At 38.8% G+C, this 16,310-nt stretch overlaps 2 protein-coding genes across 4 annotated transcripts in view; one reads left to right on the top strand and one right to left on the bottom strand.

Moving 5' to 3' along the window:
• The window catches only part of dennd2da (DENN/MADD domain containing 2Da), a 24,706-nt gene extending 20,203 nt beyond the window's left edge, over positions 1-4,503 (top strand). For all 3 annotated transcript variants that reach the window (XM_079827195.1, XM_079827194.1, XM_079827196.1), the window contains 2 exons: positions 1,948-2,196; positions 3,977-4,503. In XM_079827195.1, the coding sequence (XP_079683321.1) occupies positions 1,948-2,196; positions 3,977-4,041 (314 nt within the window). In that variant the 3' untranslated portion in view covers positions 4,042-4,503. The remainder of the gene's footprint in view (positions 1-1,947; positions 2,197-3,976) is intronic.
• dram2a (DNA-damage regulated autophagy modulator 2a) lies at positions 4,126-16,055 on the bottom strand. The gene is made up of 7 exons (XM_079827197.1): positions 15,529-16,055; positions 11,799-11,866; positions 9,270-9,412; positions 9,009-9,186; positions 8,844-8,926; positions 4,884-4,976; positions 4,126-4,742 (listed from the first exon to the last, which is right to left on the bottom strand). The coding sequence occupies exons 1-7, from the start codon at positions 15,657-15,659 to the stop codon at positions 4,620-4,622; spliced, it is 819 nt and encodes a 272-aa protein (XP_079683323.1). The 5' UTR covers positions 15,660-16,055; the 3' UTR covers positions 4,126-4,619.
• Positions 16,056-16,310: the final 255 nt, after the last annotated feature.

The following is a 16,310-nucleotide window of genomic DNA, read 5'->3' on the forward strand; positions in this document are numbered from 1 at the left end:
TGCAGAATATAAGATGGTAAATATTGAATTGATGAGTTGTCAATACAATATATATCAATGCAATATATAGGGTATGATTTTTGTCTAGCTATCACCAGACCAATCTCAATCTTTTACGACTGAACATTGGTCTGGGGAGTCTGTTCTGTATTTTCTACTGCACAAGAGGCGTGATCAACGGGCATAGTTGATACAAATGACAAAATGATAGGGGTGTAACGGTACACGTATTCGTATTGAACCGTTTCGGTACAGGGCTTCCGGTACGGTGCACGCGTGTACCGAACGGTTATGAATGTAATGTTTAACAGTTAACAGTCGGCTTGTTGTAGGCGCGGAACACACTTCAATCCGAGTTCCCACACTAACATATTAAGTATTCAGTCCATATTATCATGAAATTCAAACTATAAATGACGTTTTGATGCTCTTTAATGTGCGTGACTGATCAGTGATCACTAAACACAGTTCAAGTGGCCGCGCGGCGTGCGCGCTTGACCGCGATCATTTGTGAACGGCGTCGAACGGTTATGAATAATCTTTAACAGTTCACTCTCGGCTTGTTGTAAGCGCGGAACATACTTCAATCCGAGTTCCCACACGAACATATTAAGTATTCAGTCCATTTTATCACGAAATTCAAACGATAAATGCCGTTTTGACGCTCTATGTGGCGCTCTATGTGACGCACGCGCGTGAACGCGATCATCTGTGAAGGCGATCGATCATCTGTTACTAAAGATTCAAGAATAAACATGAATGACGATCTGAAGGTATGCTGAGGATACATTACAATTTACTGTCATGTATTTATGTGGTGTAATCACTAAATCAGTGTTTCAACTGCGGAAAGATGTCAATATAACTGCTTGTGAACTAAACATGTCATGTAACGTTAGCATCACATTTACCTCAGGCAGTCATTCAGTGTCCACAGAATTTTATTCACTAGAGAAATCAACTCTTTCGCTAAATATATGCTCTATATTAGCCGTTATATTCGTTATATTCTACTTAACCTGTTAGTGATGTCTTGATTATTTCATGCATGTTAAATAAACCTATATAATAATAATAATTTAAAAATAATAAATAATTTAATTCATTCAAGGACACTTTTTTCTCCAGTAAACCACTGTTAAATATAAAAAATAAATAAAAAGCAATTTTGTAAATCTGCTGTACCGAACTCGTACCGAACCGTGACTTCAAAACCGAGGTACGTACCGAACCGTCAGTTTTGTGTACCGTTACACCCCTACAAAATGATAACTGCAAATCCATGTTTTGCTGCCTGGAGTCCAGTTGTTTCTGTAATTGCAGCGATTCCATTTGCTTTTATTTTCTGTAGCTTTCGGCAGTCTGTAAAAATATACCTCAGATTTCTTGTCAAATATATTTGTAAAGTCATCTCAAAGCTCTTTCCCATTTAAGATGTGTTTTAGCGGCATTCACGCTGAAAACCATCACTGCCACTTAAGTGTTTTTGCCACTCAGTGGGCGCAAGTCACTCCGGCCGACGGTGACGTCACGTGCATACCCTCATGGTCTAAAGAGTATTGCCAGATCTCACTAGAAAACCCAGCACCCGAGTCTAACAAAACAAAATAAGTTACTTACCACAGCAAAACAAGCCTAAGTTATCCTAGCAAGCCTTTTACAAATAAGCCTAAAAACGCATATTTAATATTTATTATATTTACAAGCCATTTTATGAAAAAAAAAAACGAGAAAATGTTACAAGCGAAAAAACAAAACACAGCACCTCTGTTAGAAATTTCTGGACACCCTTTAAACACTAATATTACTTTTGAAAATAGCGGACACCACACAAATAAACCCTAGAAACCAGATATAATCCACACAGAACAATGTATAAATCTGGTTTATTTTTCTCACACGGTTATTTAAACCAAGTATATATATTTGTGTCATTTATCACTTCAGGTCTTGAGGAGTTGAACCGAGTGGTCCCAGAAGCTTTCCTGCCCTTCTTTATCAAGACCGTCGGCCATTACGCTAAATACATTGTGCGGAATGGCAAAGAAAAGCAGGGCGAGTTCCAGCGGACAGATTTCTGTAAATCTATAGAATCCAAGAGCACGCGACGATTTGTAAAGAAGTTTGTAGAGACGCAGATGTTTGACCTCTTCATTCAGGAAATGGAACAGAGACCCGCCTCTCAGGAAGGCACAGGTGAGACACGCACCCTTTGGCTCACTGTTATTAAAAGTGATCGTAAAATTAGTAGTTTGACATGCATGACATTATTGATAGTTCTTTTATAATTATTATACTTTTATGACCTATTAATTGAGAGGCCACATGGTTTTGGATAAAATGAGAATCACAGAGATCACGGTTCTGAAGAGAACTAAACAAAATAACTTGTCATTTACTAGAGGTTCCGACAAAATGTTAATTGCAGCATTCTATTTAAAATGTTTAAATAATCTGAATAATTAAATAAAACGTGTTGAATGAATGATTCAATGACTCACTCATGAATATTTGTTTCATTACTGGATGAATCAGCATTTTTGAACAAATCTCTTGAATGAATGATTCAATGACAAATACATTTTTAAAGGATTAGTTCACTTCAAAATGAACATTTCCTGAAATTTTACTCACCCCGATCTCATCCAAGATGTTAATGTCTGTCTTTCTTCAGTCGAAAAGAAATTACGTTTTTAGAGTAAAATATTCCAGGATTTTTCTCCCCCTCATTGACTTCCATGGCAACCAAAATGTTGAAGGTCCAAATCAATGCAGTTTCAAAGGAAGGGATCCCAGACGAGGAATAGGGTCTTATCTAGCAAAACCATCTGTCATTTTCAAGAAAAATTAATATACTTTTTTACCTAAATTGCTCATCTTGTGCTGCTCTGCGCCAAGGATTGTGCAATCACGTCGGAAAGGTCACACTAGACGTAGGTGGAAGTACCGCCCAAGCAAACGTGCGAGGACTAATACAAACGCCCTTTACCAAAAAACACTCCATCTTCAACTTCAAAATCGTCCCGTCATCGTTGTTGTACCTTTTTTTTTTGCTAAAGGATGCATTAGTCTTCGCATGTGTGCTTTGTAAACACTGGGGCGGTACTTCTGCATGCGTCTAGTGTGACCTTTATGACGTGATTGCGTAATCTTTGGCACATCGCAGAGCAGTGCAAGATGAACAATTTAGGTTAAAAAGTATATTTATTTTTAATTTATTTTGAAAATGGCCGATGGTTTGGCTAGATAAGGCCCTATTCCTCGTCTGGGATCGCGCAGACTCTGAAGACATTCTTTTGAAACTGCATTGATTTGAACCTTCAACATTTTGGTTGCCATGGAAGTCATTGTTGTGGAGGAAAATCCTGGAATGTTTTCCTCCACAAATTGTATTTCTTTTCGACTGAAGAAAGACAGACATGAACATCTTGGATGAAATGGGGGTGAGTAAATGATCAGGAAATGTTCATTTTGAAGTTAACTAATCCTTTAAGTCACTTGTTGCGTAACGATTACATTTACATCTGCGTTTGACAGACGCTTTTATCCAAAGCGACTTGCAATGCATTCAATGTATGTACACATTTTACATTTAGTCAGTTCTTGCTTTCCCTGGGAATCGAACCCATGACCTGGGCTTTGCTAGCGCGCCGCTCTATTGTTTGAGCTGCAGGAAAGATGTAATCGATACAATTGTTATTTGAAGTGATAAGTTACTTTCAAAAGGTGATTAGCTAAATTTTGATCTTAGACATCAGTGTTTATATCCCATCATAAACTTTTATCCCAGTACTTCTGGGAATATTTGTAACACTGAAATAATGATATGTGTGGTTGAAAAGACCTGTGAAGTGTTTCATACCTATACATGGGCCATACTTACTTTTGCTTGAGAAGAGGAGGGTTCCAATATAAAAAAAATATCTTGAATAATAATAAAATATCTTGATAGTTAATATTTTGTCCTTTCTTACAGGGTTTTTTGACAGAAATATTGCAGAATACCAGAAAAAGATGAGAGAGAAAGCCAAGAAACACTAGTGGAAGCACTCATCAAAGTACCTGCTTGTAAATCTCGTGTGAAATAAATCAGCTAGTAGTAAAATAATTTTAAGGAATGTAGATAGATTTAAATGTCCGATTATTTTTTTATTTATGTTCTTGTGTTCGGTTTGTCAGACTTTTCCTGCTGTTTGTCATTTGTGTAGGGGTCTTGTTGGGGTGTCGGGGTAATTGTTTTGCGATAAGCTGCTGTATTTAATGTGTGTACGGCTTGTTTCAGCTAGAAACGTTTTGACCAGAAGGTTCAATGTTACAGAAACTAAGCCAGTGGAAACATGCTTTCTAAATACATTTTAAATGAAAACCACACAGATTCAGTCTGATATGAAATTAAATAAAACATTTCATCTCCATAAAGATCATCAGAAATGACTGTAAAAGCACTGAAAGATGTCCAAATATGCAACGAGTTTATTCTAAAATTAAAAGGACACTTACTTTAAAGTGATTGTTTTGCATCATTTACATTTGTGATGTAACTATGCTGATAAAGCTTTTGTCAAATATTTATACACGTCAATAGTCTCGATGTCGGACGCAAGGTGGCAGAGTGTCTGTCAAATGGACCCAGCCAGTAGAGGAGATCGTTCTTCGTGATGCACGTGCTCTCTCTCTTCATAGCGAGGATAATCGTAGAGATGGTTACTCTGAAGTACAGGCTGAACCCACAGAGTGATTTTCTGGACAAAAACAAGGCTCAAACAGGTGGCAAACTTTATGCTAAACTGTATAAAAATGGACAAAAATATACAGAATTTTACATGTAACATACTGTGTGTATGTTTAAATTGTATAAGAACTTATGAACCACAAGATCATACCTGGAAATCACGCATGTACGTGAAGAAAAAGCAGATGAAGGAGAATGCCAGAGACCACTCTGCTGCAGCACTGATCTGGTGCGGTATAAAACCCTAAAATACAGTATATTTTACATTTACATCCACACAAATCCATTAGCAATGCTGCAGAGCTGCAATTTAAAAAATGTAAGAAAAATGGCCCAAGCCATATAGGCTATGGCAAAATATTCAGTGGTTTTTGAATGGTCTTGACCATTTTAATCACAAATCATTGGTCAGGGAATTAGCAAGAATTGCACAAATACTGTAGATAAAGTAACTTATCATGGAATAGTCTTCCTCAATTTACAGACAGCTTTTGACAGGAAGAAGAGTCAAGTGTTGTTCCACCCAATGCTAATGGCTTCAAACACGAGTAGTTGGAAAAATGTTTAATGTGAGACCAAATATTCACTATTGGTTTTAAATCTGGACTCTGACCAGGCCAAAACGTGAGCCAGATGGACTCGAGCCACTTCTTGGCTGTCTTTGCAATTTGGAATAACCTCTGATCATTCCTCTTTAGATAACAACTTTTCATTTGTGGGAAGCATTCTGCAATATTCTCCTGTACTCCAAAGCATTAAATGACTTGTCACGGTGAAGTAGCTCACCAATACCAGCAGCTGGTATTATATTTCTCAGCAGATTTCTGAAGATATCACTCTGGAGCATCACCACTTCCCATTTTCTGCCAAAAACTTCATTCCGTCTTTGATATTTTTCTGAGACAACAGTTGCTTTTTATGTAGTGCATTTGCTTTAATTTTGTTAATTTCTTGACCACTAATTTGTAAGACAATTAAATGCTTAATGTTTATCCATTTTGGGCCTGGCCAATTTATCTTCCCAGGTATATATATATATACACTCACCTAAAGGATTATTAGGAACACCATACTAATACTGTGTTTGACCCCCTTTCGTCTTCAGAACTGCCTTAATTCTACGTGGCATTGATTCAACAAGTTGCTGAAAGCATTCTTTAGAAATGTTGGCCCATATTGATAGGATAGCATCTTGCAGTTGATGGAGATTTGTGGGATGCACATCCAGGGCACGAAGCTCCCGTTCCACCACATCCCAAAGATGCTCTATTGGGTTGAGATCTGGTGACTGTGGGGGCCATTTTAGTACAGTGAACTCATTGTCATGTTCAAGAAACCTATTTGAAATGATTCGAGCTTTGTGACGGTGCATTATCCTGCTGGAAGTAGCCATCAGAGGATGGGTACATGGTGGTCATAAAGGGATGGACATGGTCAGAAACAATGCTCAGGTAGGCCGTGGCATTTAAACGATGCCCAATTGGCACTAAGGGGCCTAAAGTGTGCCAAGAAAACATCCTCCACACCATTACACCACCACCACCAGCCTGCACAGTGGTAACAAGGCATGATGGATCCATGTTCTCATTCTGTTTACGCCAAATTCTGACTCTACCATCTGAATGTCTCAACAGAAATCGAGACTCATCAGACCAGGCAACATTTTTCCAGTCTTCAACTGTCCAATTTTGGTGAGCTCGTGCAAATTGTAGCCTCTTTTTCCTATTTGTAGTGGAGATGAGTGGTACCCAGTGGGGTCTTCTGCTGTTGTAGCCCATCCGCCTCAAGGTTGTGCGTGTTGTGGCTTCACAAATGTTTTGCTGCAAACCTCGGTTGTACCGAGTGGTTATTTCAGTCAAAGTTGCTCTTCTATCAGCTTGAATCAGTCGGCCCATTCTCCTCTGACCTCTAGCATCAACAAGGCATTTTCGCCCACAGGACTGCCGCATACTGGGTGTTTTTCCCTTTTCACACCATTCTTTGTAAACCTTAGAAATGGTTGTGCGTGAAAATCCCAGTAACTGAGCAGATTGTGAAAGACTCAGACCGGCCCGTCTGGCACCAACAACCATGCCACGCTCAAAATTGCTTAAATCACCTTTCTTTCCCATTCTGACATTCAGTTTGGAGTTCAGGAGATTGTCTTGACCAGGACCACACCCCTAAATGCATTGAAGCAACTGCCATGTGATTGGTTGATTAGATAATTGCATTAATGAGAAATTGAACAGGTGTTCCTAATAATCCTTTAAGTGAGTGTGTGTATGTATGTATATATATATATATATATATATATATATATATATATATATATATATATATATATATATATATATATATTACACATAGACATACACTTATATACACACTGATGAGCCAAAACCTCCAGATGCTGCCAAAACAGTCCTGACCCGTCGAGGCATTGACTACACAAGACCTCTAAAGCTGATGTGTGGTATCTGCCACCAAGATGTGTCAGGTAGGTTGTGAGGTGGAGCCCTGTGGATCGAACTTGTCAGTCCAGTACATCCCATAGATGCTCACATGGATTGAGATCTGGGGAATTTGGAGGCCAGGGCAACACCTTGAACTCTTCATCATGTTCCTCAAACTGTTCCTGAACAATGTGTGCAGTGAGCATTATCCTGCTGAAAGAAGGCACTTCCTCCAGGGAACACCATTGTCATGAAGGGGTGTACCTGGTCTGTAACAATGTTTAGGTAAGTGGCACATGTCAAACCTAAGTCCACATGAATTGCCGGACCCAGGGCTTCCCAGCAGAACATTGCCCAGAGCATTCACACTCCCTCCACCAGCTTGCCGTCATCCCACAGTTCATCCTGGTGCCATGTGTTCTCCAGGTATATGCGTACATGGCCGTCCACCTGATGTAAAAGAACACCGGACTCATCGGACCAGGTGACCCTCTTCCACTGTTCAAAAGGTCCAGTTCCAACACTCGCATGCCCATTGTAGGTGCTTTTGATGGTGGACAGGGATAATCATAGGCACTCCGATAGGTCTGCCCCATATGCAGAAATGCTGTGTGTTGTACCCATAGACTTTAAAACTGTAAAAAAATATGGACGTAGTGTCCGTGACGTCACCCATAGGATTCTGATGAGCAGTTTTGAAGCGTAAAGTAGGGATTAGATGGCAGTTGCCATCTTGGCAGCGTGTCACTCCCGGATAACAGAAAATGGGCAAAAAGGCGGGACGTGGGCGGAGCTGAAGTGAAGCGATGACTAACAGACAGCAGATAAATGGCTATCCACCTGTCACTCAAAGTGTCCACGCCCTTAATTATGCAGAACTTTAATGCTTTATATAATGTAAAAGAATGAGTTTAAAAAAAATTCACCCCCCTCACAGTTGTCATGAAGGGCAAAATTAGCCGTATAGACCAAAACCACAATTTGTACCAGGCTGTAAACATGTGTTTTTCTGCTGTAAAGTTGGGCATTTTAACATGGAGCTCAATGAGATTCTGCTCCCTTCTGGAGCATGTCCCTAGTGGCCAGTCGATGAATTGGAGTATATGTCACTTCCGTATTGGCTTCAAGAGAAACTGCGGGAGGTTGCCATTTGGTTGTACCCCATTCCTTCCATAACCATTCTGTTGGCTCGGACCAGACTGGATAGCCATTGTTGTCCTCGTGCATAGATGAGCCTTGTGCGCCCGATACCGTGTCGCCAGTTCGTGGTTTATCCCTCCTCTGACCACTATTGGTCCCACAACCCACAAGCAATTTCTCCTGCATCCAACACGTTGATTACGAGAACTGATTTTTTGCTTCCCATCTAATCTACCCAGACCTTGATATGTGGCCTAGTTAGTCACTTCACCTGTGACTGGTCATAATGTTTTGGCTCATCTGTGTATATGTGGCAGGCCAATCAAATGACAAGCCAAGAAGGAAACGTTAAAATGTTTTACTTCTGGTTAATTAATCAAACCGGAAATGGAATTCCAGTGTCACGTCAAATGCGGTGCATAGTTTTTCTGTTGTAGACTGCATATTTTGGCAAATATAAATTTGCATTATAGGCAAATTATGCATATGGGTACTATATTTGAAATATTAAAAGTAAAGCACATCATCTGTCTTACTCTCTCTCCTGGCCGCCAGTGTAACTTGTTAGTGACATCCACACCAGGCAGGTCATCATACATCAACACAGAGGATATGAAAACTGACACAGATTTAGTCAAAGAAGCACAACAGGTATAAGAGTACTGACACAACAGAGAATCATATATTGAGAAAAAGGATACGTGTGATTATGCTAATGAGCGTCCACATTCCCACAGCCACACGTGCCCATAGAATTTCTCTGCCGTGGAAACGCGGCTGCATGCGGTAGGACATGCCGGTCTGAACCAGGATATACAACGTCCCAGGGCCGAAGATCAGCCCCGCCCCCAAAAGGTGGATGGATATCATATCTGTTTTCTGAAAGAATAGAAAAGGCATTACACTGACAGTTTCAGAGAAACGATACTAAACAGACAGATCATAGAATGATCGGGTTTCACCTGGAAGTTGGCCACAACACACATCCCTACAGTGCTGAAGACGCCCATCAGAAGGCCTGTGTAGTTCAGCAGCTGTAAGCCCGACTCAGAGGCCGAAATCAAAGCCTGGACTTGTTTATATCGCACATACATGGTGCCCAACCCTGCAAACACACAAATGATATAGTCCTCTACATCCTCCCCAAATATCCACAATGACATTTATTTAAACACCTTTGGTCTTGGTTTTTGACGAAGAAAAACAAAACAAACATACATCATTTAAGTTCTCTCACCTTTAGAAGTTACATATGTTGTTTTTGGTCTGATTTGGTTGCGATATTTAAAAAAAAAGTTGTAATCCGAATAATTTTGTATCAAAATAATTCATTTTGTAAGTTTTTTCCATTTACAAAGCAACAGTGTAATGAAAACATCTGCCTTTATAAATTTGAGTTAATTTGTATCCGACCCAATTATGTTAAAATTGAGCTTGAGGCAACATTTCAAAGTTTTAGGTGTAACACTTTCTGAATAAATGAATAAAAACCTAAAAGTATTACAATTATCAATGCTCTCCCTTATACAGTACTCATTGGACTGTACACATACTAACATTTCAAATAAAAGGCATAACGTTATATTAACCATAAGTTATTTTATACAATGGTCTGTCTGAATACTCGATTCTGATTGGCTGTAAGGTGTGCAATCAAACCGTTCCAAGTCAGGTTAATCACTGTTCTATATTAATGAACTGTTTTCATTGAAGCAAAGAAACATTTAGGAGTGGAAATTGCCCAAAACGTTGTGTTAATAAAAAAATGAAGGAAGTGTCTTACAAAATACTTCCCAGAAATTATACTGCTCAGCGTATTGGAAAGATGCAAGCTCAATATTTCATATACCTTTGAATTTTGTGCCCTAGAAAAAGAAACTACTTTACATGTATTTACTCAAGATTATTTTGGAAAGATTTAGAAACCTTTCTCATTGGAAAACTGAAGTGATAGAACTTTTTCCTCACAATGACAATTTGGAGTGTAAAAAACAACATATTATACAGTTATTTATTTTATTAGGGAAATACCATACACATAAAAGGAAGTGGGATCTGTGTAAACCAAATTTTTCACATTTTATGAATGACTTTACATTTTATGTAAATCCTTTGGAACAAACTAAAACCAAAAAAACATGTTTTTTTCCATTTCCTGGCAGCTAATGTTAATGTGATAATGTTAGTATGTACCTCTTGTTCTCGTGGCACTGAATAAAGTAAAAAAACAAAGACATTCAGGAGCACAGAAACGCATTAACGCTGCCCTGCAACTTTTATTATTAAAATAGCTTTGCTTCTGAACCGCTATTATATTTCTCAGCAACAAGGGGGTAACATAGCTGGTTTTAAACTTAATTTAACTTACAGCTGCAATATTAAAGGGTTAGTTCACCCAAAAATAAAAATTACCCCATGATTTACTCACCCTCAAGTCATCCTAGGTGTATATGACGAATACAATCAGAGTTAAATTAAAATATGTCCTAGCTCTTCCAAGCTTTATAATGGCAGTGAGTTGTTTCGTTTTTGAAGTCCATAAAAGTGCATCTATCCATCATATAACTGCTTGACACAGCTCCGGGGGTTAATAAAGGTCTTCTGAAGCGAAGTGGCACGTTTGTGTAAGAAAAAAGTCCATATTTAAAACTTTATAGACTAAAATAACTAACTTCTGGTGGATAGTCATACGCAAGTCGACTAGAGTAACCCCTGACGCGATGTATAGAAGCATTGCAAGCTTTGACGCCTCTCGCGGATAGTTCTGGGCAACAAACTCAAGCCCCTCTTCTCTTATATCGAAATCCTCTGCCATTTCTCTTTAAAAAATCTTGTTTTAGACTCTAATTCATGACCGGTGTTTTGTTTTGCTCCATCCTCCGCACTTGCGTCACATGCGTCAAGGGTTACTCTTTCGCCGTACTCGACTTGCGTACCGCTGACTGCCAGAAGCTAGTTATTTTAGGCTATTTTCTTACACAATTGCGCCACTTCGCTACAGAAGGCCTTCATTAACCCCCCGGAGCCGTGTGGAGCAGTTATATGATGGATAGATGCACTTTTATGGACTTCAAAAATGACCCAACAAGTCACTGCCATTATAAAGCTTAGAAGAGCCAGGACATTTTTAATACAACTCTAATATAATTATTCGTCTGAAAGAAGAATGTCATAAACACCTAGGATGACTTGAGGGTGAGTAAATCAAGGTCTAATTTTCATTTTTGGGTGAACTATGCCTTTAATTGAGAGACGCTGAACAGATGCAGGTAATTAACACATTTCTCTCGATAATGAATTCAAATAACTGTTATAATTCATTCATTCAAATAAATGCAATCTTATGCACTACTTTATTTCGGTGTCTGATTAAAAGCAGGCAGGAATGCTAGATCTACCGAGCCGTAACTGACATATTTATATATTTCCAGTCAAATATTGCTCTGCAAACACACTTCAGCTACAAGAACATTATTGAAAGTTATTATTACCCAGGAAAGCTGAGATTGACAGCATGAAGCCAAACACACAGCGTTCAGGAACCTCAGTGCCCGTGTCACTACAAACAAAATGATAAAAGCACAGTATGACTGATGATGGAAATAAAAATAAAAAAAGATTTTGAATCTTACTAATTCTGGAAGAAAAAGGTGGTGTTTTACATAATGTCTATGATCTACAGCCATCAAACTCTTAAAAGGGATATTATACTACAGTGTTTCCCAACCGGGGTGCCGCGACGAGAGCAGGGGTGCCGTGTAAAAGTCCTTCAAATAATTGACCAGTCATTTTAGTAGTGCCAGAAGACGCGAATGAGAAAATGTGTCTCTGTACACTCATCCGAAAGCGCGCTCACGTCTCACAGCGCGCAAATATTGAGTTCTCTTTCAAGTCTTGCTGTTGAAAGGACAAACTCACACAAAAAGTATGTCAACATGTCCATCTTTATGAGTATTCTAGCAGACATAGTCTGTATATGCCTTAAAGGTCCCATGGCATGGCATTTTTCTATTACTTTATAATGTTTCCTAAGGTATACTTATATTGTTAGTATGATTTTTACATCAAAAAATGTCATAATTTAGAAAAAAAAGGCATTTTTTCTATACTGTTATTACCCCTCTGGCTGAATGCTTTGTTTCAAGGGGCGTGTCTGCTGTGGGACTTCAGTGAAAACGCCCACTGTTGTGATTGGCTGACACCTTTGCATTTGAAATGAGTGTTAAATTATTTTGCAGAGGAAGGGGAGGTAACCTTTCCTGGTATGACGTCATAACAGGAAAATTCCAAATCAGCTCATCTGAACTCTCATTTTCTCAAAGGCAGAGAGAGACAGCCAGAACTCGGTTTACACCCATCAACATTTCTAGCCACTTGGGGACCATATACAGGCTAGGGGAACTCATATTAATGTTGAAAAACCTCATAAAATGAAATTGTCATGCCATGGGACCTTTAAGTAAACTTTATACAGTCGAGAAAGACGACGCATATCCGTGCATTAGGTCTTAAAGGGGCAGTAGCCTTTACTGCTGTCTGTTTAATGTCAAACAGCAAAAGACAAGGACATCACTCACTGCTCTTGATTGAATAGCTTTTGTAAGTTTAATAGGATTAATAATTTTACAACCCCAAATCAGAAAAAGTTGGGACAGTATGGAAAACGCAAAAAAAAAAAAAAAGAAGTGATTTCTAAATTTACTTTGACTTGTATTTCATTGCAGACAATATGAACAAAAAATATTTCATGTTTTGTCTGGTCAACTTCATGTCATTTGTAAATATGCATCCTTTCCTGTCATTCAGACCTGCAACACATTTCAAAAAAAGTTGGGACAGTAAAGCATTTACCACTTTGTAATGTTTCCATTCCTTTTCACAACACTTAAAAGACGTTTAGGGACTGAAGACACCAAGTGATGAAGTGTTTCAGGTGTAATTTTGTCCCATTCTTCCTGCAAACAAGTCTTAAGGTGGGCAACAGTACGGGGTCTTCGTTGTCGCATTTTGCGCTTCAAAATGCGCCACACATTCTCTATTGGAGACAGGTCGGGACTGCAGGCAGGCCAGTCAAGTACCCGTACCCTCTTCCTCCGCAGCCAGGACTTTGTATTGTGTGCAGAATGTGGTCTTGTTGAAATATGCATGGACGTCCCTGGAAAAGATGTCTTCTTGAATCAGCATATTATGCTCCAAAATCTCTATGTACTTTTCAGCATTAATGGTGCCTTCACAGAAGTGCAAGTTACCTTTGCCAAGGGCACTGACACAACCCCATACCATGACAGACCCTGGCTTTTGGACTTGTTGCTGGGAACAGTCTGGATGATCCTTTTCTTCTTTGGTCCAGAGCACACGGCGTCCATTCCCCCAAAAAAATACCTCAAATACTGATTCATCTGACCACAGTACACGTTTCCACTGTGTGATGGTCCATCCCAGATGCCTCAGAGCCCAGAGAAGTTGACGGCGCTTCTGGACACTGTTAACATAGGGCTTCCTTTTGGCACAGTACAGTTTTAACTGGCATTTGTGGATGTAACTACGTATTGTGGTACTTGACAAAGGTTTGGCAAAGTAGTCCTGAGCCCATGTGGTGATATTGCTTATAGATGAATGACGATTCTTGATGCAGTGCCGCCTGAGGGATCGGAGATCACGGTTGTTCAGCTTAGGCTTGCGCCCTTGTCCTTTACGCACTGAAATTCCTCCAGATTCCTTTGAATCTTTTAATTATGTTATGCACTGTTGAATGTGAAATATCCAAATCTCTTCCTATCTTTCTTTGAGGAACATTGTTTTTAAACATTTCAATAATTTTCTCACGTATTTATTGGCAAACTGGCGATCCTCTGCCCATCTTCTTTCTTGGATGCTGCTTTTGTACCAAATCATAATTACAATAACCTGTTGACATCACCTGTATCAAATCACATCATTATTTAACCATTTTACCTCATTACTAGCCCTTAATTGCTCCTGTCCCAACTTTTTTTGAAATGTGTTGCAGGTCTGAATGACAGGAAAGGATGCATATTTACAAATGACATGAAGTTGACCAGACAAAACATGAAATATTTTGTGTTCATATTGTCTGCAATGAAATACAAGTCAAAGTAAATTTAGAAATCACTTCTTTTTTTATTTATTTGCGTTTTCCATACTGTCCCAACTTTTTCTGATTTGGGGTTGTAATTATACAGTCAAATATACAATGTTATTTTACATTTGATCAATTTCTGTACCTGAAAATTAATGTTAGACGTACCTGAAAAGCGTAGTTTATTTTATTAATCGTATTTATTTGTGCTGCTGCTTGTATTTAAATTATTTGTTCTTACTATTTTTTTTTTGACAGTAGTCCTTTTTTCCATAGCAAATACTGAACCGTACCGAAACCGTGAACCTAAAACCGTGAACCTAAAACCGTGATACAAACCGAACTGTGAGCAATCTGTACCGTTACACCCCTAGCGTAACGTATGCGAGGGGGTGCCACAAAATGGAGAATATTTTCAAAGGGTGCCATGACTGAAAAAAAGGTTGGGAAACACTGTTATACTATATAAAATGCATGATTTGTCACCCTATACATTCCAGGTAATTATTCTAGGGTTGTTTCATGTTTGGGTCAAATAAAGACAAACTCAACTGTTGGGTTTAAAGAAATAATTAAAAAGGGATGGGTTTGTCTATTTGGCATTTATCAGACAACCCAGCATTTTTTATAGCAAAAACCATTGAAACCATTTTGTTTGAATATTTTTTTATTTAACAATTTGAAAATAAAACAGTAAGTAAATGAAATGAGTAAATAATACATTAAAATGTAGTTATTGTAACATTTTCAAAATGAAAGTATCGACTTCAATGAGGTTGCTTTCCAAAAATGACTATTTTAAAAACTTAAAGGGATAGTTCACCCAAAAATGAAAATTATGTAATTATTTACTCACCCTCAAGTTGTTCAAAACTAGTATGAATTTCTTTCTTCTGCTGAAAACAAAAAAAGATGTTTTGAAGAATGTCGGAAACCTAACTTACATACTATGGACTATCTTCAAAATATCTTCTTTTGTGTTCAGCAGAAGAAAGCAATTCATACAGGTTTGGAACAACTTGAGGGTGAGTAAATGACAGAATTGAACCATCCCTTTAAATGATGCATGAATCCTAGACATCTGATAAAACTGAAAAAGCAGTAATCTTTCAGGATCTTACCTTATGTATGGAACAAGCAGGTCGGCATGGCCCAACGCCACCGCTGTGGCATAAGAGATGAGGAACGTAGCGGATGACCAGATAACCAGAGCCACGGGTAGAGCACACAGCCCCCGCTGAAACCACCACATACTGCCCTCACATAGGGCCGGTCAGAAGAAATTCACTTACTGAGGTCACCAACATGAAGAAGAATCACTAACACATAAAACATGGAGCTTAAAGGTCAAATCACCCCAACACATAGAAAGTTACACACACACAGGTAAACACACTGAGGAGACGATGCACATCAAAAATGAACAAAATGGACGCTCTTATAAAACAAAGAACTCAGGGGACGACAGGTCAACAGAGGCTCAGCGTTCCAAAAAGAAAAGGAGATGAGCATCATCTGGAGAAGCTGAATTAGTGACACAGAGAAGACATTAGCAGCTCAGAGGTGGTTAGAGTGGGTTAGTGCCTGTAGAATCTGAAGTCTTGCCCTGATCGGGTGTTTTTGTGAGATGCTCTCCCTAAAGTCCTGTGACCAAAGTCAGCTGACACTCATTCAGCGTGATTTCACTTTCTGGAAACTCACATACACTCACTGTGTTCTCTGCACACGTTCGCCTCTGAAGGCTAGAATGTTAACCACGCTGGATACAGCACATATGCACTGCCTGGCGTCTAAAGTACGGAATAATTACGACTTTTTAATATTTTTGAAAAACATTTTTTTAAACATTTTTTTTATTTATATTAAATATAAATTATATTTTGTATGCTCAACAAGGCTGAGT

Source organism: Gobio gobio, assembly GCF_949357685.1.
Source record: "Gobio gobio genome assembly, chromosome: 10".
Classification (NCBI taxonomy): Eukaryota; Metazoa; Chordata; class Actinopteri; order Cypriniformes; family Gobionidae; genus Gobio; species Gobio gobio.

Excerpts from the sequence above, each read along its gene's own strand:
- dram2a (XM_079827197.1), bottom strand. The coding sequence starts at position 15,659 with ATGTGGTGGTTTCAGCGGGGGCTGTGTGCTCTACCCGTGGCTCTGGTT. Across the intron at positions 9,187-9,269 it reads GTGTTGTGGCCAACTTCCAG|AAAACAGATATGATATCCAT; the intron begins GTGAAACCCGAT and ends CTATTCTTTCAG. Across the intron at positions 4,977-8,843 it reads ACTGGCGGCCAGGAGAGAGA|GGTTTTATACCGCACCAGAT; the intron begins GTAAGACAGATG and ends ACTGTATTTTAG.